This window comes from Rosa chinensis, chromosome 4, assembly GCF_002994745.2.
Source record: "Rosa chinensis cultivar Old Blush chromosome 4, RchiOBHm-V2, whole genome shotgun sequence".
NCBI classification, from domain to species: domain Eukaryota; kingdom Viridiplantae; phylum Streptophyta; class Magnoliopsida; order Rosales; family Rosaceae; genus Rosa; species Rosa chinensis.
Window position 1 is genome coordinate 28,467,150 of NC_037091.1, and position 27,756 is coordinate 28,494,905.

The window sequence follows — 27,756 nt, forward strand, 5'->3', positions numbered from 1 at the left end:
TTTTTATTAGAAATTTAAAAAAAGTATAATAAATGTAGTTTTTTTAAGTTAAAAATGATTTTTAAGTGTTTCGACAAATATACTCTCAATTTTAATGGCTTCTAACTGTAGAATTAACGGCAGTGAGTTAAGTGAAAGACGGATGTAAAACTGAGTGAGTTAAGTGATATTGTTGAAAATACAGTGAGTTAAGTGTCGAATAAGTAATAACTTAGTGACCATTCGTGATATTTCTCCTATTTTCTAATATAAAATATCATAGGTGAAAAGACTTTGTAATTGTTAATCTGTTTGGCCCTTTTAATGACAACTTTTTTAGTTTCGCCACTGTGGAGAAACTACTGATATAGTTTTGATTGAATGTTCAACTCATAATTTTATACTTGATTAACATGGTGTTTGGTGGATGAGAGCTCATATAACACAAAACCTATTTATATGCATCTATTTAAAGGGAACAATAATAAATCTTTATGGATTTCACAATAACTAATACAAGTAATCAATATGTCATTTACAAAATGTCAATATACTAGAATATACTAATCACATTAAATAGTAACGTTAATATGGTCAAAAAGTAGGGTATTTCATGATTTTTGGGATTAAGGATATTTTAGGTGTTTTGGATTGTGTATTTAGTAAAATATTAAAATGAGAAATTAAATGGGTAATGTATTAAGTATGAAGTGTGTACTAAGTAATTAGGAGTATGTATTTAAAACTTTTCTATTTTAAAAGCACAGGATAGAATGATATGACAACCTCACTACATATGCTAGAAGAAAATAGTAATTGTAGCCTCCCAAATTAAAAAGTCGAGGGTGGTAATTATTATTATTATTTTTTTTGTCATTTATCCCTTATTAAAAAATCATACATTTATCTTTACTATAAAATTCAGTTTTTAATACTGCCCATGGACTAGTGGAGTAAAACTGGGAAATATGGTAAGGGTCCTAGCCTCCTACAAGTCATGGCGGCAATATTTGTAAAGAAAGTCAACAAGAAAACTTCGTTAGGGTGTGTAAAAGAGATGAAAGAAATGATACTAAATTACAAGCCATTCATGAAAAAACAAACAAATATATAAGAAAAGAAATGTTGGCAATTTTGTTGAAGTGAGCAAGTACTGAGTAGGGGGGACGAGCGAAATTTGGATGCACCGTCGATGGGAGTTTAAAACTTTAAATATTTGGGGAACGGTAGGCATGAAAAGATGAAATGCCATTAACTTCTCATTTATTGCCTTCACCAAGACTCGGAACTGCATTTGTATGGCATTCAATACTCTCTCTCTCTCTCTCTATAGATGCCTTCCTTCCAGCAACCACATGCAACATCCCATCTCTCTTTAATTTGCTTTCAAGAATTCACCTCACCACCCACCCAACACTATTAGTCCTCCCCTCCCAAGTAATATTTTGATAGACTACTCTGTTTCTTGAGTTATAATTGTAGAGCAAGGTGGAAGAGAGATGAGTAGACACATGATCTCCAATCATGTATTCTCAGCAGAAACACATGAAATGAGGTTGGGTTTTTAAACTTGTTGCCAAAGCTGTGTTTCAGGAAGGGCTTTCCTCATTTGGGTCCTGCTGGTAATTCTACTCTCTCTTGTACGTTTTCTGTTCAATCATGGAACTTTAGTTTCACTGTTTCCTTTTTCTTCATTCAATCATGGAGAAAAGGGGAGCATGTACAATGGAGTTTCTGTTCTGCATTTTACGCTGGTTTGTGTTGTTGAATTGTGGTGGTCGACGTTATAGGACAAGTCAGTAAAAATTCATGTGTATTTGAATATTCAGATCGTCGTACACGTGATGGTGGTTTCTTTAGGAGGTTTACTGATCTGGGTCCTTAATATCAACAACACACAGAGAGCTGGAATTCTTGTTCACCTAGTAGCTTTATCAAATTTATGGTGTTTAGTTTCAGGACTAGGTTCTATGTCCTCCGTTGCAGTTTCTTATGGTGAGAAAGGTGCAGTTTACTGTGGCTTAAACTTGAATGGGTCTAATCTTGTGAGCTGTTATGGATCAAACTCGGCCATAACATATGGAACCCCAATTCACTTCCCATTTATTGGTCTGACTGCTGGTGATGGCTTTGTTTGTGGTCTGCTCATGGATTCTAACCAACCATATTGTTGGGGCAGCAGTGGTTATATTCAAATGGGTGTCCCTCAACCCATTATTAAAGATGCCCAATATGTAGAAATCAGTGCTGGTGATTACCATCTCTGTGGATTGAGAAAATCTCTAACAGGGAGCCTCAGAAACATGTCTTTTGTCGATTGTTGGGGCTATAACATGACCAAAAACTATGTGTTTGATGGTCAGATGCAGTCCATTACAGCAGGGTCAGAATTCAATTGTGGATTGTTTTCCCAAAACAGGACTGTGTTTTGCTGGGGTGATGAGACTAGTAGTAGGGTTATCCATTTGATCCCCGCAGACATGAGGTTTCGGATGATTGCAGCTGGTGGGTATCATGTCTGTGGCATTTCAGAGGGTGTGAGTTCTAGAACCTTTTGTTGGGGAAGAAGCTTGGACATTGAAGAAGAAATCTCAGTGGCATATTCGGGTCAAGGCAATGTTGATTTGGCTCCGAAGGACCCAATGCTTTCAATTGTGGGAGGGAAGTTTCATGCCTGCGGAATCAAGAGCTATGACCATGGTGTCATCTGCTGGGGATTTATTATGAAGCCAAGCACACCGGTTCCCAAGGGTGTCAAGGTTTATGACATTGCTGCTGGAAATTACTTCACCTGTGGGATTCGTGCTGACAAATCATTCTTGCCTGTTTGTTGGGGTCTTGGATTTCCGACTTCTCTTCCATTACCTGTTCCCCCCAGGTCCTGCATCTCTACTCCATGTGCTCCTGGCTTCTATGAACTCAGCCATGACAGTGCCTCTTGCAAAGATCCCAACTCTCACATTTGCATGCCCTGCAGCACTGGCTGTCCTGCTGAAATGTACCAAAAAACTGAATGTACGTTGAAATCTGATAGACAGTGTGATTATAACTGTTCTATTTGTTCCTCAGCTGGATGCTCCTCAAACTGTTCTTCATTGTACGCCAATTCAAAGAGGAACGAAAGGTTCTGGTCTCTGCAATTACCTGTCATTATTGCTGAGATTGCCTTTGCTATGATATTGGTCAGTGTTGTGTCTCTAACTGCAGTTTTATATGTCCGCTACAAGTTACGTGACTGTCGTTGCACAGAAAAATACTTAAAGTCTACAAAGAATGGTCGCAGTGGTTCGACTTTCCAGAAAGACATTGGCAAGATTCGTCCAGACTTGGATGATCTGAAGATAAGGCGGGCTCAGATGTTTACTTATAAGGAACTGGAAAGAGCAACTTCGGGGTTTGAAGAAGAGTCTGTTGTGGGCAAGGGAAGCTTCTCCTCAGTTTTTAGAGGTGTTTTGAAAGATGGAACAGTTGTGGCTGTCAAAAGGGCTATAATGTCTCCTAACATGCAAAAGAATTCGAAAGAGTTCCATACTGAGCTAGACTTGCTCTCCAGATTAAACCATGCTCATTTACTCAACCTTCTTGGCTATTGTGAAGAAGGTGGAGAGAGGCTTCTTGTGTACGAGTTCATGGCTCATGGATCATTGCACCAGCACCTCCATGGAAAGAACAAAGCCTTGAGAGAGCAATTGGACTGGGTTCGAAGAGTCACAATTGCAGTCCAGGCAGCTAGGGGAATTGAATACTTGCATGGTTACGCTTGCCCACCAGTGATCCATCGAGATATTAAGTCTTCTAATATCTTGATCGATGAGGAACACAATGCTAGAGTAGCTGATTTTGGCTTGTCACTATTGGGACCTGCAGATAGTAGTTCCCCACTGGCCGAGCTACCAGCGGGAACTCTAGGGTATCTTGATCCTGAGTACTACAGACTTCACTACCTGACAACCAAATCTGATGTTTATAGTTTTGGTGTTTTGCTGTTGGAGATTCTTAGTGGCAGAAAAGCCATTGATATGCAATATGAAGAATCAGGAAATATAGTTGAATGGGCAGTGCCTCTGATCAAGGCAGGAGACATATTTGCAATTTTGGATCCACTTTTGAAACCCCCACCTGATGTTGAGGCCTTGAAAAGAATTGCAAATGTTGCTTGCAAATGTGTGAGGATGAGAGGCAAGGAGAGGCCGTCAATGGATAAAGTGACTACAGCACTTGAACGAGCTCTTGCGCTGCTAATGGGCAGCCCCTGTAATGAGCAACCCATTCTGCCTACTGAGGTGGTATTGGGAAGCAGTAGATTGCACAAGAAGTCATCGCAGAGATCTTCAAACAGGTCAGTGGAAACTGATGTTATAGATGCCGAGGATCAGAGGTTTGAATTCAGAGCTCCTTCATGGATCACATTTCCGAGTGTTGCTTCTTCCCAGAGGAGGAAATCCTCGGTCTCAGATGCCGATGCTGATGGGAAGAGCTCCATGGAAGCTAGAAATATGGGGAATGGTGGTGATGGGTTGAGGAGTTTGGAGGAAGAGATTGGGCCAGCTTCACCTCGAGAGAAGCTATTCTTGCAGCATAATTTTTAAACTCGTCACCAAACCATGCCGCATCAATCTGCTGCTTCACCTCAGGATTGCATTTACTTTATTTCTTGGTTGTAATTTCCTGGACAGCTACCACTTTATATTTTTTGTTACTCCCATATATCCTTTGTAGTTTTTTTTTTTTTTGAGAATATTACTCCCATATCTTCTGTTTTAGTACAGTGTGGTGAAGTAGATTTGCTTCTTTTGATAATGAATTCTGGCATCGTTTCAGGAAACAATGAAAAAAAAAATTAAGTGAATAATGCCCTCACGCAGGATCGAACTACGGACCTTCAGTTTACAAGACTGACGCTCTACCACTGAGCTATAAGGGCAGTTATGAGAATACCCAACGTACGTGATATAAATACTTTTTGGGGCTTCGTATACCAAGGATTTATGGCTAATTAGGGGTGCTAAAATGGAACATTTCCATGGTCAACATGCTTTGAGGGAGACAATAACAATACACAAATTGGATGGCTTATAGCATATGACTAGAAATAGTGCCTGCGCTATGCCGCGGGGGTTTGTTATTGTTAACTATTTTGTATGTAAGGTTTACCGACAAAACATATAAATTTGGGAATGTTATAGATTTTCAATTTGCGAAAATTTTAGGTTTACAAAAGGAATTCACAGTGATCAACATAAACCAAAATGAGGTACTATTTGATGAAAGTGATAAAATAGTATATATCATACATCAAATTAGTAATGTTTTAAGAACACAAATACATATCAATCTCCTATAACAGAGGCGGTTATTTCCTGCATATATATACGAACAACTGAAATGAATCGATTTCGCAGAAACAAAGAGTGAGATTGTAAAGAAAACAACAAATACATATCAATTTCCTAATCAAAACCACAATTTTAAACAACCCAAATCAAACACATACATCTTTTCCTGCTAAAAACTATCCCCGAAACTTGATCAAAATTTTTGAATCCACCTCTCCAGAAACAAACCCAAACCCTGCCCCCGAAGTCCACTACAATCTTGAATCCACCCTCTTCTCTTTCCCACCCCAGCAACCTATGATGACATCAAATCAAAAATGGAAAATCTCAAATCTGGCAAATAAGCTTACAAAATGAAATCTGTTGATGCAATTAGTGACTCTGAAAAACATACTTTGTGTGAGAGCCTGCAACTTGGTGGCCTTCCTTCAAGTTTTGAGCTGCAAAGAAAACCCCAAAAGGCAATTAGCTCTAAAGAAACTGAAAAGAAATTGACATTATGATTAAATTCATTCAATACAGGATAAACAAAACTAAAATCTTTCAACATTACCGAAGTAACATTATGATTAATTCTATAATTGATTGCCCAAAACCAGATTAAGAACCGGATTTCTTTTGTTTGTTCTACTTTATTCTCTCTGTCTAAGAGTGTTAAAAAAAAAAAAAAACTTTGGTTCTTGGAACTATTCAAAAGCTAGAACCAAGGCTACAGAATAAAACCAAATTTCGTATATGAATCATGCAATTAGATGAACTTCGATAAACAAAAGAAACAAACAATGAAAGCTTTTGTTTTGAAAGATTGTGAAAGTTGAGAAATCAGTTACTACAGCTGAAAACATGAAAGCAAACGGTGAATTAAAGGTAATCGTTTTGGGTATATGAGCAAAAGATGAATAATTATGATAGTAATGTTGATTTTACTAAGTTGAAATCTTACCAAGCAAAATTCAATCTATGAACAATTCAATCAAAAACACTTCAAATTTCAAAAACAAAATCACAACCCAAATTTTCACCCTCGTCAATCGTTCTGATAGCAACCAAATTGAAATTCACAAAACAAAATGCTAACCCAATCTTGGATCTCTCCTGTTCACAAAACAAACCCAAATGCACAATCCAAATCGCTAAAACAAATCAAAAATCAGAAGCTATGATAACAAAACCCCTCCTATTTGCTTTAAGCCCAACCTTTATATCTCACAGCTTGATCAATACAGTTCATAGTTGCGTTTGACGGTGAGTTTCTATCTAAGAGGAAAACCGAAAGTAGAATGAACAGTTTGCACTTGACTGCACTCGATGAAGGCTTCCAGAACACGTCTTTAATCATTAGTACTTCTTTTTGTATTGTTTTTTGTTCTTTCAACCTGTGTAGAGCTACTCCTGGCATCACTGCACATATAAATGGCTCTGCATTGGTGATTTGCTTGAGCAAATTAGTCTTTTCAGCATGGTATTTTTGTCAGGACCCACCCCGAAATTACCCTCCAAACTTCAAGATGGACCTGCGGGGCCCACTTTTCGGAAAAATTCGACAGAACTTCCCCTAAAAGTGGACAACCCTAAACCTGCTGAAAACACTTCTAAGTATAGTAATTTCTATGCTTGAAGCCACCCTGCTTCCAAGCAACAATCCGCAAATTTCCAAGTATAAACATCGTACTACACAAACATAACCATTTATATAAATTACAACCCAGCAAATCAAATCTTTCTACTTTCTCCAATATTATACAACTCCCATACACTCATAATTATACAAATGTATAAATCCACCCTTTTAAGTCATCAGAGCAATCTAAAGAACACACTCGAAATATAATACATAAAGTAGGTTAACAAATAACCTACTGAGGATAGATGGCAAAGGTGGTGCTAGCCTCCACTCCTAAGCCGGTTAGCAACGCTGCGATCTGGGCAATTGAAACCAAAGGGCCCAGGGGGAAAGTACATAAAAACGTTAGTGTGAGTGGACAAAATAAATAAGTATAAAGGAAGAAAAGTTCATACTTTCCCACAAATTTACATTATAAAAATCTCGATGCATGCAACGTTATAAAACGTATTTCTTTAAATTCAAAACTCGTGAAAAACATACCAGCCTCGCTGGTTAAAAGAAAATGGACTAGCCCCGCTAGTCAAGTAACGATAAAATATGGGGAAGAGATTTCACCATACGAAAGAAGGGAGCCTCCCAGGCTCGGGTCGGAGTGTCCCACACTCTGGAGCATCCCATGCTCTGCTCTTACTCACCCACAAACACATAGTAAGCAGGGAGGAGTACTAATAGGCTAGCTAGCAATAAAATATAGCGACCCAGGTATGGTGGGTAAACACTATTAAAATCCAATAAATCCTTAAGGCTTCCCCATGTCCCACGAATAAAAGAAACACGGGTACGATTCCCAACCGTACCCGGAAATTCTCGTAAAGTCGTATAAACTAACAGCGTGTCCCACACGCTACAGAAATAAGTAGATTGTCAATGAGGCATTCCCAATGCTAAAATCGAAAATCGATAAATAAACATGGAGATTTACTCCAACAAAATTCAATTTACAAAAAAAGTCTCAAATCGACGATTATAAATATAATATAAATGGTATAAATCCGGAAATCACATCGAAAACCATTCGTTGAAAAATCACATCAAATATAAATTCGAATCCGAGCATAACAACTTAATAACCAAAGCTCACCACCGGTATAAATCATAAATATTTCACAAAATCATTATTGGAATCAAATCCACGAGATAAATCGTAATCAAATTCCTATGCTCGGAAAATAATATATTAATTAAATAGAACATGCTTTAATAAATAAATGCATGCATCACTTATTCGAAAACAAAAGTCCACTCACAGTGTACGGCTAAGCCTGCCGTCGATCCGAACCCTCCTCGAGGGAATCCTCCTCACGTCCTGTACAATATAACGTTCGTAAACCCATAATTACTGGATAGAAAGCTAAATTACGAAAAGCAAAACCAAACCCTAACATTCTCTTTATATGCCCAAAACATCCAATCTTCTTCACTAATATCAATCCCTTAAGGTATAGGCTTTAAGGCTGAATCAAGGAAATCCGGTGGATGGATTCCTCGCAATTCAATTAACAATTCCACCATTGAACAACATCAAAATCCACATTCATTCCATCTCCAATTCTATCACAAAGCTGCAATTATGAAACTAGATGTATGATTGGCTAATTATATCAAAAACAGAAGTCAAATTCCGGCCAAACACAGTCTCACGCGCCACCAATAGTGGCGGCGCGTGGCACCCACGCGCCGGTACCAACCTCCACCACCGGCTACCAAATTCCATGTATAGCTACAACTCGACCCACTGATTAATTTTCTCAACTACAACACATCCCAATTTTACCTGGAAATGGTCGAATTCGGCCGGCGAAAATAACCCAGAAATTCAAGAACCCTAGGTTTTCAATTCTGCCTCTACACGTCAAATCTTGATTCGAGGCTAGGGGCGAAATGATCTCCGTCGCAAACCAAGTCTTCGACGCCGATATGGTGACCGGAGGTGGCAGGAATCGCCGAAAACCGGCAATAATGACTAACTGCTACCGTAGCTTTCCCCGCTCCAAATCGAGCTTCTCCGGCCAAATCTCTGTAAAATACCTCCACAGACGTGACAAGGGGAAGGAACCGAGCTTGGGGGTGGCCGGATTACGTCTTGGGTCGGCCGGAGGAGGAAGAAATCGAAGAGGAAAGGATCGGGCCGAAAGGGAGGAAGGGTCGGGGAAAGAGAAGAGAGAGTTACCGGGGCTAGGTAGATTTTCCGAAAATGGAAATCTACCAACAGTAACTTCCATATATATATAAATTACCATGAACAGTAACTTCTACATTTTTGGCCATAACTCTCACATAGGCCTCATCATATGGCCCTTGGGCCCTAAGCCCGCCCGGCCCGGCCCTTCCATTAGGGCGGGCCGGCCCGACCCTTTTTTATTTAGGGTAGGGTATGGGTCACACAAATAAAGCCCGGCCCTACCCTACGGCCCGGCCCGATTAAGCCCGTAAGGGCTAGGCCCGGCCCGGCCCTTAAAGCCCGGCCCTAACCCGGCCCTAAAATTTATATTTTATTTTTGTTATTTTCTATTACATGTGTTATATGTATAAAAGTAATAAAACTATGGAAGTGTAGAAAATTATTTCAATCTACCATATTAGGAAATGAGTCTTTTAAATTGAGCCATATTTTGAGAAGAAAAAATAATTTTTTTTAAAGAATTAACCGTTAATTCGGCAAAAACGCCGCCGTTTTAATATAATCTTATGGGTATTTTAATATTTACCAATAATTACTGTTAACTAATTAACTGTAATAATTACAAAGCTATTATTTCAAATTGGACAATATATTCATGTAATACCAATTTTGAAATAAATCAAGTAATCAACATAACTAAAAATAATCAATTGGTCGAGTTGAAACCTTTTTACCAATGTAATGTTAACTTCTTAATGAGCAAAATGGGGGACGAAATGGAATTTTTTAAAATGAACCGCTGGATGTTGTTTGCATATGAATATATGTTAGTGGTAGGAATTTCAACAATTTCCGCATTCGGTTGGACCTCGATCTACTCGGTCAACTTAATACCCTAAATAGAACATAAAACAAATATGTTCTTAACCAGTCCTTGGCAATTCACTTTTTTCGATCTTTCAGCTCCCACACTCTCATGGGTAGGGGGTCTACTTATGGATATCAAAATTCCGCAACGTTTGTCCGCGCATGGTGCCGCTCCCCTTAGGGAAGTTTGCTTGTGCAAAGCGTTGACCGCTCCATTAGGTGCCTTATTCACGGCGGATCGGCCTAATTTCTTTGCACAATACCTATCACTATTGTATAAACATATAAGAATTTTCAGATTGATCGATTTTCATTTCAAAATTTTTGGATCGCACATAATCCTTATATGTCTTGTAATGTAGTATAACTAGTTTATTAGGCTTGTTACCCTCCATGAGCAAAATGAGGGACGAAATGGAATTTTTTAAAATGAACCGCTGGATGTTGTTTTCATATGAATATATGTTAGTGGTAGAAATTTCAATAATTTCCGCATTCGGTTGGACCTCGATCTACCCGGTCAACTCAATACCCTAAATAGAACATAAAACAAATATGCTCTTAACCGGTCCTTGGCAATTCACTTTTTTCGATCTTTCAGCTCCCACACTCTCATGGGTAGGGGGTCTACTTATGGATGTCAAAATTCCGCAACGTTTGTCCGCGCATGGTGCCGCTCCCCTTAGGGAAGTTTGCTTGTGCAAAGCGTTGACCGCTCCGTTAGGTGCCTTATTCAAGGCGGATCGGCCTAATTTCTTTACACAATACCTATCACTATTGTATAAACATATAAGAATTTTCCGATTGATCGATTTTCATTTTAAAATTTTTGGATCGCACATAATCCTTATATGTCTTGTAATGTAGTATAACTAGTTTATTAGGCTTGTTACCCTCCATGAGCAAAATGAGGGACGAAATGGAATTTTTTAAAATGAACCGCTGGATGTTGTTTTCATATGAATATATGTTAGTGGTAGAAATTTCAATAATTTCCGCATTCGGTTGGACCTCGATCTACCCGGTCAACTCAATACCCTAAATAGAACATAAAACAAATATGCTCTTAACCGGTCCTTGGCAATTCACTTTTTTCGATCTTTCAGCTCCCACACTCTCATGGGTAGGGGGTCTACTTATGGATGTCAAAATTCCGCAACGTTTGTCCGCGCATGGTGCCGCTCCCCTTAGGGAAGTTTGCTTGTGCAAAGCGTTGACCGCTCCGTTAGGTGCCTTATTCAAGGCGGATCGGCCTAATTTCTTTACACAATACCTATCACTATTGTATAAACATATAAGAATTTTCCGATTGATCGATTTTCATTTTAAAATTTTTGGATCGCACATAATCCTTATATGTCTTGTAATGTAGTATAACTAGTTTATTAGGCTTGTTACCCTCCATGAGCAAAATGGGGGACGAAATGGAATTTTTTAAAATGAACCGCTGGATGTTTTTTTCATATGAATATATGTTAGTGGTAGAAATTTCAACAATTTCCGCATTCGGTTGGATCTCGATCTACCCGGTCAACTCAATACCCTTAATAGAACATAAAACAAATATGCTCTTAACCGGTCCTTGGCAATTCACTTTTTTCGATCTTTCAGCTCCCACACTCTCATGGGTAGGGGGTCTACTTATGGATGTCAAAATTCCGCAACGTTTGTCCGCGCATGGTGCCGCTCCCCTTAGGGAAGTTTGCTTGTGCAAAGCGTTGACCGCTACGTTGGACGCCTTATTCACGGCGGATCGGCCTAATTTCTTTACACAATACCTATCAATGTTGTATAAACATATGAGAATTTTCAGATTGGTCGATTTTCATTTCAAAATTTTTGGATCTCACATAATCCTTATATGCCTTGTAATGTAGTATAACTAGTTTATTAGGCTTGTTACCCTCCATGAGCAAAATGGGGGACAAAATGGAATTTTTTAAAATGAACCGCTGGATGTTGTTTTCATATGAATATATGTTAGTGGTAGAAATTTCAGCAATTTCCGCCTTCGGTTGGATCTCGATCTACCCGGTCAACTCAATACCCTAAATAGAACATAAAACAAATATGCTCTTAATCGGTCCTTGGCAATTTATTTTTTTCGATCTTTCAGCTCCCACACTCTCATGGGTAGGGGGTCTACTTACGGATGTCAAAATTCCGCAACGTTTGTCCGCGCATGGTGCCTCTCCCCTTAGGGAAGTTTGCTTGTGCAAAGCGTTGACCGCTACTTTGGACGCCTTATTCACGGCGGATTGGCCTAATTTCTTTACACAATACCTATCACTATTGTATAAACATATAAGAATTTTCAGATTGGTCGATTTTCATTTTAAAATTTTTGGATCGCACATAATCCTTATATGCATTGTAATGTAGTATAACTAGTTTATTAGGCTTGTTACCCTCCATGAGCATTGTCAGATTGATCAATTTCCATTTCGAAATTTTTGGCCCGCCCGAATAAGCCATATTTTTTTTTCTATTTTTTAATTACGTTTCTCTTTTTTCTATAATATGCAATTTATCTCTTTCTTTGTAATTAATTTCATAAGTTTTGTTTTCTTTAATTTCTATTTTCTTTGTTAGACAACAATTAATATTGGGAGATTTATATAGATAGTTAATTGAATATAACCACCTTAAGTAATATTAATAAATGTTATAAGTTACAAGTATTATATTAATATAAAATATGTTCAATAAAAAACAATGAGTCTTATATCACCAATATATACCATTAAGCCATATTTTGAGAAGAAAAAAATAATTTTTTTTTTTTGTTAAACAAAATAAGGCCCTTTTTGGCCCATTTCAGCCCTATTTGGCCCTATTTGAGGGCCGGCCCGACCCGGCCCTTTTGGCCCTAACGGATCGGGCTTTTCGGGCGGGTAAGGGTTAGCATATTTAAGCCCTGGCCCGACCCTACCCGCCCCTAAATTTTGTTGACTTTGACTAGGCCCGGCCCGGCCCGACCCTAAGCCCTAAAATTTAGGGTAGGGCCGGCCCTAGCCCGGCCCATGATGACCCCTACTCTCACATACTAAGTCCAATTTTTACGCACCACATATGCACGCGCTCGGTTTAAAGTGCTCTACGACTTTCATGAAGAACATTTCCTCAAATTTTGACCCGAACAAAAAGTCAACTTTTAGGGCCACTAAATATCGATAAAAAGTAAAAATTAAAAGTACTCGACAATTACCGTCCAAATAATGAGTAAATCGTTAATTCTAGGTTCGGGACGTAACAATCTCCCCCCGTTAAAAAAAATTTCGACCTCGAAATTACATACATGCTAGCAAAATAGGTGAGGATACTGCCTTCTCATTTGCTCTTCTGGTTCCCAAGTAGCTTCTTCTACCATATGATTACTCCAAAGCACCTTGACCAAGGGTATTGTTTTGTTCCTGAGTATCTGCTCCCTCCTATCAAGTATTTGAACCGGTTTTTCTTCATATGTCAAGTCTTCCCTCAATCGAATAGGTTGCTGTTGTAGAACATGAGAGGGATCAGCAACATACTTACGAAGCATTGAGACATGGAAGACATCATGTACTCTGGATAATCTTGGAGGTAGTGCTAAACGATAAGCAACTTCACCAATTCGCTCCGTGATTTCATATGGTCCGATGTATCTAGGGCTAAGCTTCCCGCGTTTCCCAAATCTTACAATACCCTTCCATGGAGATAGCTTCAAGAATACCTAGTCACCTACTTGAAACTCCAAATCTTTCCTTCTGTTATCTGCATAACTCTTTTGTCTACTCTGAGCCGTTTTAAGTTTTTCCTTGATCACTTTGACCTTTTCAGTCGTAATTTGTACCAATTCTAGACCAATAAGTTTCCTTTCTCCTACTTCATTCCAACATAGAGGGGTACGACATTGCTTACCATAAAGGGCTTCATAAGGAGCCATGCCAATGCTGGAGTGATAACTGTTATTATACGCAAACTCTATCAATGCGACATGATCATCCCAATTCCCCTTGAATTGCAAAACACAAGCTCTCAACATGTCTTCCAATGTTTGAATGGTCCTTTCCGTCTGTCCATCTGTTTGCGGGTGAAACGCGGTACTAAACTGAGACTGAGTGCCCAAAGCCTCCATCAGCTCACGCCAGAACTTTGAAGTGAAACGAGGATCACGATCAGAAGTAATAGAAACGGGTGTGCCGTGGAGTTTCACTATCTCATTCATGTATAACTCTGCATATTTATCCATTTTATAAGTCTTGCTGACAGGTAAGAAATGTGCGGATTTAGTAAGCCGGTCCACAATTACCCAAATGCTATCATGCCCATTACGACTACGTGGTAACCCTGATACGAAGTCCATAGTAATGTGCTCCCACTTCCATTCTGGTATCGGTAATGGCTGTAACAAACCTGAGGGCTTTTGTCTTTCTGCTTTCACTTGTTGACACACTAGACATCTTCTTACATAAGCTGCAATTTCCCTCTTCATGTTAGGCCACCAGTAGTATTCCTTAAGAGTCCGATACATTTTGGCTCCACCAGGATGCATGGCATAAGCAGAACTATGAGCCTCCTCTAGTATCTCCTGTTTAAGATCATCCTGATCGGGTACACAGATTCTATTCCCGCACATCAAAGCTCCATCCCCTCTGACAATAAAGTCTTCTCTAGCTCCATTCTCCACTGCCTCTCTCAATTCTTGTAGAGCTTCATCATGCAGTTGCGCCTCTCATACTTTGTCAATAAGGATTGGTCTCACATGGAAACTGGCTATTAAGGCTGCAGATTCATTAGTCACTTCCAAATTAACTCCTGTAGCTCGCAATTCATAAAGAAGTGGAACCCAGACTGTTCTCAAATGTGACAAGGAAGGGGACGGTAACAGGGAAGGATAAGATTTCCTACTAAGAGCATCAGCTACCACATTGGCCCTTCCCGGATGATACTCGATCGTACAATCATAATCTTTAATCAACTCCAACCATCTTCTTTGCCTCAAATTTATCTCTTTTTGTGTAAGTAAATATTGAAGACTCTTGTGGTCCGTAAAGATTTGACATCGAGCCCCATATAAATAATGCCTCCAAAGTTTAAGTGCAAGTACTACCGCAGCTAATTCAAGGTCATGTGTCGGATAATTTAACTCATGCGGCTTCAATTGTCTAGAAGCATAGGCAATCACTTTTCCATGTTGCATCAGAACACAACCCAAGCCTTGCCTTGAGGCGTCACTGTATACCACATACTCTCCACAATCATCAGGCAAAGCTAGGACCGGAGCACTAGTTAAACGTCTCTTGAGCTCTTGAAAACTTTGCTCACACTCTTCTGACCAAACAAACTTCACACCCTTCCTAGTCAACCTAGTAAGAGGAGTTGCAATCCTTGAGAAATCTTGTACGAATCGCAGGTAATAACCTGCCAAACGCAAGAAACTACGAATCTCTGTCACTGAAGTAGGTCTTTCCCAATTTCACACTGCTTCTACCTTTTGAGGGTCCACACTAATACCTTCTGCAGAAACAATATGACCCAAGAATCCTATGCTGTTAAGCCAAAATTCACATTTATTGAACTTCACATACAACTGGGCCTCCCTCAAGGTTCGCAATACAATTCTTAGATGTTTGGCATGTTGACTATCGTCCTTAGAATACACCAAGATATCATCGATGAACACAATCACGAAACGATCAAGGCAAGGACGAAACACTCGATTCATGAGGTCCATAAAAGCTGCAGGAGCATTAGTTAACCCAAACGGCATTACTTTGAATTCATAGTGACCATAACATGATCGAAAAGCAGTCTTGGGTATATCAGACTCCCTTATCCGCAACTGATGATAACCCGATCTCAAATCGATTTTAGAAAAGACCTTGGCTCCTCTCAACTGATCAAAGAGATCGTCAATGCGAGGCAAAGGGTATTTATTCTTCACGGTAACCCTATTCAACTTCCGATAATCAATGCACAACCTTAAAGAGCCATCCTTCTTCTTAACAAATAAAACTGGGGCACCCCAAGGGGACACACCAGATTGGATGAATCCTTTATCCACTAATTCCTGTAACTGGGTCTTCAACTCTTTTAATTCAGCTGGAGCCATCCGGTATGGTGCCAAAGATATGGGGGTGGTGCTAGGGAGCAAATCGATAGTAAAATCTATCTCCCTAACAGGGGGTAAACCAGGTAATTCGTCAGGAAATACATCTGGGAATTTCCTAACCACCGGTATCTCTCTAATACTCAACTCTTCCCTGTTGGTATCCACCACATGTGCCAAATAAGCCTGACTCCCCTTATTCAACAGCTTCTCAGCGGTCAACGCGGAAATCATACAAGAAGCTAGAACATTACGATCACCCTGAAAGGTAATTATTGGCTTCCCTGGACTTTGAAAAACCACAATCTTATGGAAGAAATCAATATTGGCCCGGTGAGTCGCTAAAAACTCCATCCCCAAGATTACATCAAATTCAACAAGATCTAAAGGAATTAAATCAACTTCCAAATTAACACCCTCAATCAAAACACCACAACCTCTAAAAACCCACTCTATCTTAAACGATGCTCCCGCAGACAATAATACATACCATTCACCAATAAGAAGCGATGATGGCACATTCGCAAAACATGCAAATCTACTCGACATAAAAGAATGCGAAGCACCAGGATCAATTAAAGTATAAGCAGGCTGACCAAAAACAGACAACGTACCAATAATAACATGAGTCGCGACCCTCCTGCTGAGTCATGGCATGTAACCTAGCATGAGTGGTGGGACGTCCTCTCTGACCCCTACCCCGCTGCGGGCTGCCACGAGCTGCTGAACTGATACGGGTACCTCTAGAAGAAGCAACGGTACCACCAGTAGAAGTACCGGCAGATGACTGACCAGCGGTCTGAAAAGGGGTAGATGCAACTCTCTGGGTCAATAGAGGGCAATCCCTCCTAAAGTGGCCCTGCTGTCCACACTCAAAGCACCCAACTGGCTGGTATTGCCCAAACTGGGCTGGCTGACTAGCTGGAGTCCTATGCTGACTACTAAAACCAGCCCTGCTCTGCCCAAACTGGCGTCCACTAGACTGTCCCCGAGTGAATCTCCTGATACGCCCCCCGCGTCTAAAACGAGATCCGGCACTAGATCCACTACTCTGTTCACTGCCTACTGAAGATCCGGACCCAGAGGTAGAAGCAGCCTTCTTGGATGGACCCTGACTGGGGCCACCCAAATCTCGAGGTCGGACACTAGATAGAAACATGGTCTCCAGTCGCAGAGCAGCATTAACTGCCTCAGGATAAGTATTAAATGGCACTCCTGTCAACTGCACCTGATAATTACCCCCCAATCCATCAACAATGACAGGACCTGCCCCGGATTTCACCCCGAAATCCGGAGTGGCCCTGCGGGGCCCACCTTAGTAATAACTCTACTGAGAACTGGTCGAGTCACCCCTAAAGTGGACTACCCAAAACAGTAACCCACAATAGATCAGAGCCAAACAAAGAAATGCGGAAGCTATTCGTCAACTATGCCTCGAACCACGTACGCCCGACCTCAACTAATAACGCCTACAAACTGGGCATTAGAAACCGAAAGGCCCAGGGGAAAGTAGTCGAAAAACGTTAGCGTGAGTGGACAAAAATAAACAAATTAAAAAGAAAAAGATTTCATACTTTCCCACATTTATTTCTTTAAAAAAATTCCCGATGCATGCAACATTTAAAAAACGTATGTCTTTAAAACTCGGAGTCTCGTGAAAACATACCAGTCCCCGCTGGCTAAAAGAATCAGACTAGCCCCGCTAATCAAGTAACAAATAGTAGGATATGGGGAAGGGATGTCACCATACGGGTAAAGGAGCCCCTTAAGCTCAACCTACCCTCGACTACCACTCACACATAGATTGTGTGAGGAGGAGAACTAATAACCTCGACTTCCACTCACACATAGATTGTGTGAGGAGGAGAACATTACCTCGACTGCCACCCACGTGAGGAGGAGAATACGTCACCTCTACTGCCACTCACCAACACAAAGTAAGTGAGGAGGAGAATAAGCTACCTCAACTGCCACTCACCAACACAAAGTCGGTGAGGAGGAGACCTAATCACATGACCCGCGTATGGTGAGGAGAAACCATCGAAAACCAGTAAATCCGTAAATCCATAAGGCTTCTCCAAAATCTCTCAAGATAAAATCCAAAAAATCCGAAAGGCTTTCCCAATATCTCACGAGAAAACAAATAAGTATATTCCAATGACGTGACCCCGCATGCCAAATACTCTCAAATTCAGAATCAAACCCGGAAATTAGTACGAGCACAAATTCCTTCGGAAAAATCTCATTTCCAATAATATTCCAGAATATCTCAAAATTGACTACTAAATATAATATGTAATCCAAAAATCATCTCGGTAAAATAAGTCGTCGAAAAAAAATCACGTAAATCATATTTCCAAATAATAATCATATATTCCAAAACCAATTCCGAAAGTCATACCGAGATAAATCATAATTAAATTCCAAAATCAATTCATATGCTTGGAAAGTGATAGGTTAATTAAATAGAACGTACTTTAGTAAATAAATGCATGCATCACTTATTTAAAAAACAAAATTCCACTCACAGTACTATTGGGCGACCACGCAAACGAGTTCCTTCATCTAGCCGTAGCTCGCAACATTGCCCTATACACAATTATATTCCGTAAGCGACCATTCGACAATTTAATACCAATTCCATAATCAAAACCTCACAAATCAACTCTCCACTTGTTCTCGGATTCAACCCAAAGTATACCACTAATACCAATTCATTATCTTAAAGGTTCTAAGTCCGAACCGAGAGATATCCGACGGTCGGATTCTCATAATTCATTAATCGAAACCCTAAACTTCGGAATATTTGGAAACAATTCCAAACTCCTCCAAAATTCACCAAACTTCACATACAAGCTCTACAACATATATACAAATTAATGGGCTAAAAACTGAAATTAAAACACTGCCCTATATGCCTCCACGCGCCACCAACAGTGGCGGCGCGTGGGCCCCAAGCGCCGGCGGCAACCACCACCAATGGCCACCAAAATTTGGCAACACCATCTACTCAACAAACCCAACCTCTTTCTCAACTACAACAAGTTCCAATTTTACCTGGAAGAGCTCCAATTTGGCCGGTGAAAAATTTCCAGAAAACTCCAAGAACCCTAGAAATTGCAAATCGTTAATTCGACCTCTACACTGCAAATTGAAATGAAAGACCTTAGGGGAAATGATCTATGTCAAAAACCGAACCTTCGACGCCGGTTTGGTGGCCGGAGACGGCCGGAATTGCCGGAAATCGACAAAACTCCCAACCTGCTACAGTAACCGTAAGCTTCTCGGCGTCGAAACTGCATTTTCCGGTCGATTCACGGCTACCCACCACCACTAGCGAGTCCGGAAAGAGGAGACGAAGCTAGGGGTGGTCGCGGTTCATCCCCAGGCGGCCGAAAACGGAGGCTAGCCGGAGCTGCAGAGGAAGGAGAGAACCGGGGAAGAAGAGAGAGAAAATCGCGCGGAGAGAGAGAGAGAGTGAGAAAAATTTAACCCCAACAGTAACTTTTTTAAATTTATACTACTTACCATGAACAGTAACTTTAGTATTTCGCTTGTAACTTTCGCATACGAGCTCCGATTTTTACATACCACATATCCACGCGCTCGGTTTAACGTCCCCTACAACTTTCATGAAGAACATTTTCTCAAATTTTGACCCGAATAAAAAGTCAACTTTTAGGGCCACTAAAAGTATGGAAACGAAAGTAAAAGTGAAAGTAGTTGTCGTTTACAATCCAAATGACTAGTAAACCGGTGGATTCAGGTTCGGGACGTTACAAACAAACCTGTAGATCCGTTCGTTCTCAGTGCCAACCAGATCAGGCACAAACTGAGCTAACTGGGTGAACCGCTGCTCAAACTCCGTAACAGTCATGTCCCCCTTCTCTAAATGTAGGAACTCATATTTCATCCTGTCACGGATAGCTGTACCATAATACCGCCCCGTAAAATGTTCCTTGAACTGTTCCCAAGTGATTGGGCCATCATTCTCTAATTCCCTGCTAGTATAAGCCCACCAATCAAAAGCCACACCATCAAGAAAGTCCACTGCTAAACCCATTTTCCGGTCTTCTGGGCAATGGATTTGAGTGAAGACCCGCTCCATTTTGTTCAACCAATTCTGGGTATCCATAGCATCAGGAGCATGGGAGAAGCTATAAGCTCCATGCCTCTTCGCTCGCTCCATGGTAAAATCGGTTCTGGAGCCCGGAAGCGCTGCAGTCAACTGCTGAACAATACGTCCCAAAGCTTTCGATATTCCTCCAGGAGCATTCTCATCTCCTGGAATGGGAGGGGTCTCCCCACGAGTCCAGCGTCTAGGAGGCATAGCACCTGAGATTGAAAAAGAATTAGATGACTCACATCGAAGGTACTAATATAACTACCTTATACACTTGAAGAACATACTAGCATCGAAGAGCACACGATGGAGATCCCCCGCGGTCGGGCCATCACTCGGAAGATACTACACGTCCTCAAATATATAAAGTAGTATAAATGACAGGAAACGGAAAACCTAATGCTCTGATACCAACTGTCAGGACCCACCCCGAAATTACCCTCCAAACTCCAAGATGGACCTGCGGGGCCCACTTTTCGAAAAAATTCGACAGAACTTCCCCTAAAAGTGGACAACCCTAAACCTGCTGAAAACACTTCTAAGTATAGTAATTTCTATGCTTGAAGCCACCCTGCTTCCAAGCAACAATCCGCAAATTTCCAAGTATAAACATCGTACTACACAAACATAACCATTTATATAAATTACAACCCAGCAAATCAAATCTTTCTACTTTCTCCAATATTATACAACTCCCATACACTCATAATTATACAAATGTATAAATCCACCCTTTTAAGTCATCAGAGCAATCTAAAGAACACACTCGAAATATAATACATAAAGTAGGTTAACAAATAACCTACTGAGGATAGATGGCAAAGGTGGTGCTAGCCTCCACTCCTAAGCCGGTCAGCAACGCTGCGATCTGGGCAATTGAAACCAAAGGGCCCAGGGGGAAAGTACATAAAAACGTTAGTGTGAGTGGACAAAATAAATAAGTATAAAGGAAGAAAAGTTCATACTTTCCCACAAATTTACATTATAAAAATCTCAATGCATGCAACGTTATAAAACGTATTTCTTTAAATTCAAAACTCGTGAAAAACATACCAGCCTCGCTGGTTAAAAGAAAATGGACTAGCCCCGCTAGTCAAGTAACGATAAAATATGGGGAAGATATTTCACCATACGAAAGAAGGGAGCCTCCCAGGCTCGGGTCGGAGTGTCCCACACTCTGGAGCATCCCATGCTCTGCTCTTACTCACCCACAAACATATAGTAAGCAGGGAGGAGTACTAATAGGCTAGCTAGCAATAAAATATAGCGACCCAGGTATGGTGGGTAAACACTATTAAAATCCAATAAATCCTTAAGGCTTCCCCATGTCCCACGAATAAAAGAAACACGGGTACGATTCCCAACCGTACCCGGAAATTCTCGTAAAGTCGTATAAACTAACAGCGTGTCCCACACGCTACAGAAATAAGTAGATTGTCAATGAGGCATTCCCAATGCTAAAATCGAAAATCGATAAATAAACATGGAGATTTACTCCAACAAAATTCAATTTACAAAAAAAAGTCTCAAATCGACGATTATAAATATAATATAAATGGTATAAATCCGGAAATCACATCGAAAACCATTCGTTGAAAAATCACATCAAATATAAATTCGAATCCGAGCATAACAACTTAATAACCAAAGCTCACCACCGGTATAAATCATAAATACTTCACAAAATCATTATTGGAATCAAATCCACGAGATAAATCGTAATCAAATTCCTATGCTCGGAAAATAATATATTAATTAAATAGAACATGCTTTAATAAATAAATGCATGCATCACTTATTCGAAAACAAAAGTCCACTCACAGTGTACGGCTAAGCCTGCCGTCGATCCGAACCCTCCTCGAGGGAATCCTCCTCACGTCCTGTACAATATAACGTTCGTAAACCCATAATTACTGGATAGAAAGCTAAATTACGAAAAGCAAAACCAAACCCTAACATTCTCTTTATATGCCCAAAACATCCAATCTTCTTCACTAATATCAATCCCTTAAGGTATAGGCTTTAAGGCTGAATCAAGGAAATCCAGTGGATGGATTCCTCGCAATTCAATTAACAATTCCACCATTGAACAACATCAAAATCCACATTCATTCCATCTCCAATTCTATCACAAAGCTGCAATTATGAAACTAGATGTATGATTGGCTAATTATATCAACAACAGAAGTCAAATTCCGGCCAAACACAGTCTCACGCGCCACCAATAGTGGCGGCGCGTGGCACCCACACGCCGGTACCAACCTCCACCACCGGCTACCAAATTCCATGTATAGCTACAACTCGACCCACTGATTAATTTTCTCAACTACAACACATCCCAATTTTACCTGGAAATGGTCAAATTCGGCCGGCGAAAATAACCTAGAAATTCAAGAACCCTAGGTTTTCAATTCTGCCTCTACACGTCAAATCTTGATTCGAGGCTAGGGGCGAAATGATCTCCGTCGCAAACCAAGCCTTCGATGCCGATATGGTGCCCGGAGGTCGCCGGAATCGCCGGAAATCGGCAATAATGACTAACTGCTACCGTAGCTTTCCCCGCTCCAAATCGAGCTTCTCCGGCCAAATCTCCGTAAAATACCTCCACAGACGTGACAAGGGGAAGGAACCGTGCTTGGGAGTGGCCGGATTACGTCTTGGGTCGGCCGAAGGAGGAAGAAATCGAAGAGGAAAGGATCGGGCTGAAAGGGAGGAAGGGTCGGGGAAAGAGAAGAGAGAGTTACCGGGGCTAGGTAGATTTTCCGAAAATGGAAATCTACCAACAGTAACTTCCATATATATATAAATTACTATGAACAGTAACTTCTACATTTTTGGCCATAACTCTCTCATACTAAGTCCAATTTTTACGCACCACATATGCACGCGCTCGGTTTAAAGTCCTCTACGACTTTCATGAAGAACATTTTCTCAAATTTTGACTCGAACAAAAAGTCAACTTTTAGGGCCACTAAATATCGATAAAAAGTAAAAATTGAAAGTACTTGACAATTACCGTCCAAATAATGAGTAAATCGTTAATTCTAGGTTCGGGACGTAACAATTTTTGTGACAAAATCTAGATGATTACTTTACATATTCATCATGATTGCAGTGTACACACGTTGTTTGGTATTAATTTTTTTTTTCACTTATGAGCTACAAAGTGTTACTCTTGCTGGCATAAAGGAGTCTAGGGAAATACATTTGAGCGGAGCAAAGACTGTTTATTCTCAAATTGGCAGTGAGAAAGAGAAAGCTGGAATCATGAAAAATTTGAAAGGTTTTAGCATAACTCAAGTGAAATCACAACCAAAGACATTCAAGTACCAGGCCTTAAACTTGATTATGCTCAGTAAAAAATGTAAACTAAAGGCAACACTCAGTAAAAATCTTACCAAATCATGGAGTTGTTCCTCTTCATGAGTTTAGTTTGTGTCTGCATTTCTTACTCCCTTTTGGTAGCCCTAGATTTCCAGATCTGCAGACCATCACAAAACGAAAATAAAACCATAACTTTACTACTAAAACTTACATTACAAACACGAAAAACAGAGAATGTGCTAACCTCTTCTAAACTACAAAAAAAAAAAAAAAAAAACAAAGAGCATTGCAGAGAACATTATTTGTTGACTTTCAGGATAAATTAACAGCTTCTTGAGTGAGTGATTGAGCTCAGTTAAAGCTGTGATTCTGGAAAGAGAAAAAAAAAAAAAAACTGATTGTTCCCGTCCCCTTGTTCCTTTTATCTGAGTTATCTACTTTCTTCACTTGTTAATTTTATATATTACCAATCAGATGACTCCAGCTCTTCCAATTATGAGAAACAAATGGAACTGAATTACCAACCTTACCAATCAATGAAGATTTTAAAGCTCGTATATTCTTGTTCTTCTTTCTTCTTCAAAACCCACAGAGCTTTCAACTCAAACAGAGAAAAAGAAAAAACAAATTCTAAAATCGAATTGTCACATATTCCCAGCATGAACATGGTGAGGGGTATCAGGCTCTTCCCATTCCCTGCTCTTCCTCTCCCTCGAATTAGCCTTCACACTCTGTCTTTCTTGCAATGTATCTCTATCACTTTCTGAAAGTTCAGATGGAAATATGTCAAAACTGAAAATTGATGGAGGCTTTTGAAGGAATTGAAAGCAAGCATTAATTCATAAACATAAGACTGTAGGTGTAAAAGAGAGAGGTAAGGACTGAAAAATTAAGGAATCAACCCTCTGAAGAATAAAGGTGAGAAATGGGTTTGTGACATATTTACAATTAACGGTTGTGAAAGACTATACATTGATGGTGAAGTCAACTGGACGGTCATAAACCTTGGTATACCTTTGCCAAGTAGTTTATCTTGTTCCAGTTGCCATTCAGAGTACAAAGTAGTTCCAACATGATGCAAGTACACACTATTGAATAGCCAAAACCTAGTTTTGCCTAACTCAAAATGAAACCAATAGAATTCAGCGAGTGAAACTTTTCTACCTCAAATTTACAATGATAGATACAAATGGCAATAAGAATAAAAACTAACCTGATTTTTGGAGTTGTATGCGCTGCAACATCTGTTGATGAGTGCTTTTGGGATGGACAAAAGTCCAAGTATCACCTTGTTCATTACCTTGTTTTGCAGGAGCTTAGGTGGTTTGACTTGTAGTTGTCATGTCTGTTGCTAGAAACTTGACCAGTGTGCTGCAGTATACTGTATTTATTGAGAATATGAGTAGAAGAAACATCTGCAAGCAAACACAATACACTGATTCAAAACCAAAAAAAGGCAGGTGCTTCAGATCAATAGCTAATTACCCAAATTCCTCTTCTTCTTATTTGCAAAGAAAAAGGCTTTTATCAAGTCTAATGAAACAAACAAAGTCAAAAAACGGAAAATCTCACATATACCTGAGCATCAGTTTTTGAAAAATAACGAAATCAGTATGTTTTGGAGGAAGAGTTGTGGGGCATCATTCTGACTGCAAAAGAGTTGTTTCCACCTCCAAGTCACATACATCCTATCAATATCACAGAGTAAAAATGTAAAATAGTTACCAAAAACCAAATAGTAGTAAATAGAGCAAGCCCCTAAAATAAACTAAATTATGCAATGTAAACACTTAAATAAAGTAGTATAGAGAACATACCAAGTGGCAAGCAAATATTCAATTTGAGATTTGGAGTTCACGATTATATTGAGATGTAATGTAATATATATATTTTTTCATAGATTTTGCAAAACATCTTTGTAAACTATGTTTTTTGTATATTTATTTGGTATATCATCGCTATTATTTATCAAAATTTTTAAACCATTTTTTGATGTAACTCTTGAAAGTGCAACATATAATTGTCCATGAGTAAAAACAGGCTCAGGTAAATATATGCCAACTTGATTTAGTGATTGACCTTGACTTTTATTAATTGTCATAGCATAGCATGGTCTAATTGGAAATTGACGTCTTTTAAAAATAAATGGCCATTTGTTTTCAATTGCTGTAAGAATGATTCTAGGTATAAAAATTTTTTGACCTGTATTGGTTCCTGTTAAAATTTTTGCTTCTATTAATCGATCAAATAAATTTGTTACAATTAATCTTGTACCATTGCATAAACCAGATACTTAATTTAAATTTCTTAATAATATGATAGGCATTCCAATTTTTAGAGTTGATTTATGCGATGGTAATCCTGTAAATTCAATTTTATTTAAAACTTCTGTAGGATATAAAACATCAATGTTTTCATTCATTTTAGAATTTTGTGAAATACTGTCTGAACTTAGATAAGTGGTCATATTACCAGGTAATAAATTTATAGCATAATCATTTATCTCTTGAACTATGGCATTTCATGGTGTTACTATTGCACGCTCTTTTAAGTAATCAAATTTGTTGTAATTTGTGTTAAAATCTGAATAAGTTGCAAGAAAAATTGCTTCTATTGGATTTACATAAGTTTGAATAAGTATATCATTCGGAATTTCTATCCAAGATGTATCTCTATCATTTTCATGATCAAGTGAATGTATTCGACCTTCTCCAATTTCTAATAGCCAGTTTGCAAAAGTTGAAATATCTTTTTTATCTTGATCGATTAAATTTTTTTTTGATAGTCTCATATTTTCTGTTAATCGAAATATTTTAAATGATTGCCAAAGATATGAATGATTTAGTGAAGCTTCAATTATTTGTTCTTTGCTTCCTCCTGTAATAACAGGTAAAATTTGTCTGAAATCTCCACCTAATAAAATGGGTTTTCCACCAAATGGTTTATTAGTGTCTTCATTATTTGAATGTGATAAGATATCGCGTAAACAGTGTTTATGAGACATTGGAGCTTCATCCCAAATAATTAATTCTGTTTTGTCAATTAATTTTGCAAGATGGGTACCTTTTTTTATTGAGCATATCGACAAATTATTTACTGTAAGAGGTATTTTAAATCTCGAATGAGCAGTTCTACCATTTGGAAGTAATATTGAAGCAATTCCAGATGAAGCAACAGCTAAAACAATTTTTCCTTCAGATCTTAATTTGCTTATTATTGTATGCCATAAAAAAGTTTTACCAGTTCCACCATGACCGTAAACAAAAAGAGTATTACATGTCTTTTTTTCAATTGCTTCAATAAACAATTTTTTGGCATGTATTTAATTGAGTCACTAAATTTGTGTGTTGACGTTTTAATTCAAAACAATCATAATCTAATTCTTCTCTTAATAATCTGTTGTTTAATTCCAACATTCTGTTTGTATCAGACATTGGTAATTGATGATCTTTTAATGAACTTGATGATGCATTAAATATTTTTTCTAATTCAAATAATAGTCTATTTTTTAATTCCAATTCAGATAAAGTTAAATGTGGATTTCCAATTTTCATTCTAGCTTTATATAATATATCATCACACATATTTGACAAATATGAATCTAATAACATTTGAGGATTTGTTACATCACAAAATAAAATTATTGTCACAAAAAGTTGACGTATTTCATGAGCTGTTGCAACTTGTGAAGAATTTGCTAATGCTTCAATCCATTCTCTATCATCACCTAATATACCTAGAGCTCGGCAAGCTTCTTGATATGAAGAATATATAATACCATTTATTGTTTTGATTGAATTAAAACTATCGCAACCTTTTTGAACATTTAATAACAATCTCATAAAATATAATTCACCTACTGTAGGAGGTACATTTACTATTCGGCCGATAGTTTCACATTGTTTTCTTGGTGCCCAATATTTTTTCTCATGCCAAATGAACTTTGTTGGAAATTCTACATAAGTTAATTCACGTGCTTCAGGATAATTTTTATTTGCTTCAAACCATCCAGTAAGCATAGTATCTTCCATATGTTTATATCTTATTATTGATTGAAGAGATTCGGATTCATCAAAAATAATATTCTGTTCTGAAAGCATATGAATTTGTAAATGCAAAACAGCAGGATATCGAGAATGAATTGGATATTCAAATAACCTCCACGTAGATTCATGAGGAGTTAAATAATGACAATTAAGATAAGTTTGAATTTCATCATTGAGGTTTTCATAAAACAAAATTCGAGCTCGATCTGGTCATTTATTAATATATTTAAATAAATACTTAATT

At 38.8% G+C, this 27,756-nt stretch overlaps 1 protein-coding gene, 2 long non-coding RNA genes and 1 other non-coding gene across 4 annotated transcripts; 1 reads left to right on the forward strand and 3 right to left on the reverse strand.

Annotated features, from left to right (window-relative positions):
* The first annotated feature begins 1,338 nt into the window (after positions 1-1,338).
* On the forward strand, positions 1,339-4,686 carry LOC112196216 (serine/threonine-protein kinase-like protein ACR4). The gene has a single exon (XM_040518861.1). It carries the CDS (start codon positions 1,824-1,826, stop codon positions 4,566-4,568), a length of 2,745 nt encoding a protein of 914 aa, XP_040374795.1. The 5' UTR covers positions 1,339-1,823; the 3' UTR covers positions 4,569-4,686.
* Positions 4,687-4,831: 145 nt separating this feature from the next.
* TRNAT-UGU lies at positions 4,832-4,903 on the reverse strand. The gene has a single exon. It is a non-coding gene; the product is annotated as a tRNA-Thr (tRNA).
* Positions 4,904-5,231: 328 nt separating this feature from the next.
* On the reverse strand, positions 5,232-6,781 carry LOC121052614. Its single transcript, XR_005809630.1, has 3 exons — positions 6,513-6,781; positions 5,710-5,755; positions 5,232-5,610 (listed from the first exon to the last, which is right to left on the reverse strand). It is a non-coding gene; the product is annotated as an uncharacterized LOC121052614 (long non-coding RNA).
* Positions 6,782-23,711: 16,930 nt separating this feature from the next.
* LOC121052613 lies at positions 23,712-25,800 on the reverse strand. The gene is made up of 3 exons (XR_005809629.1): positions 25,045-25,800; positions 24,680-24,881; positions 23,712-24,229 (listed from the first exon to the last, which is right to left on the reverse strand). It is a non-coding gene; the product is annotated as an uncharacterized LOC121052613 (long non-coding RNA).
* Between the last annotated feature and the right edge of the window lie 1,956 nt (positions 25,801-27,756).

Coding starts and splice junctions, on each gene's coding strand:
- LOC112196216 (XM_040518861.1), top strand. CDS start 1,824: ATGGTGGTTTCTTTAGGAGGTTTACTGATCTGGGTCCTTAATATCAAC.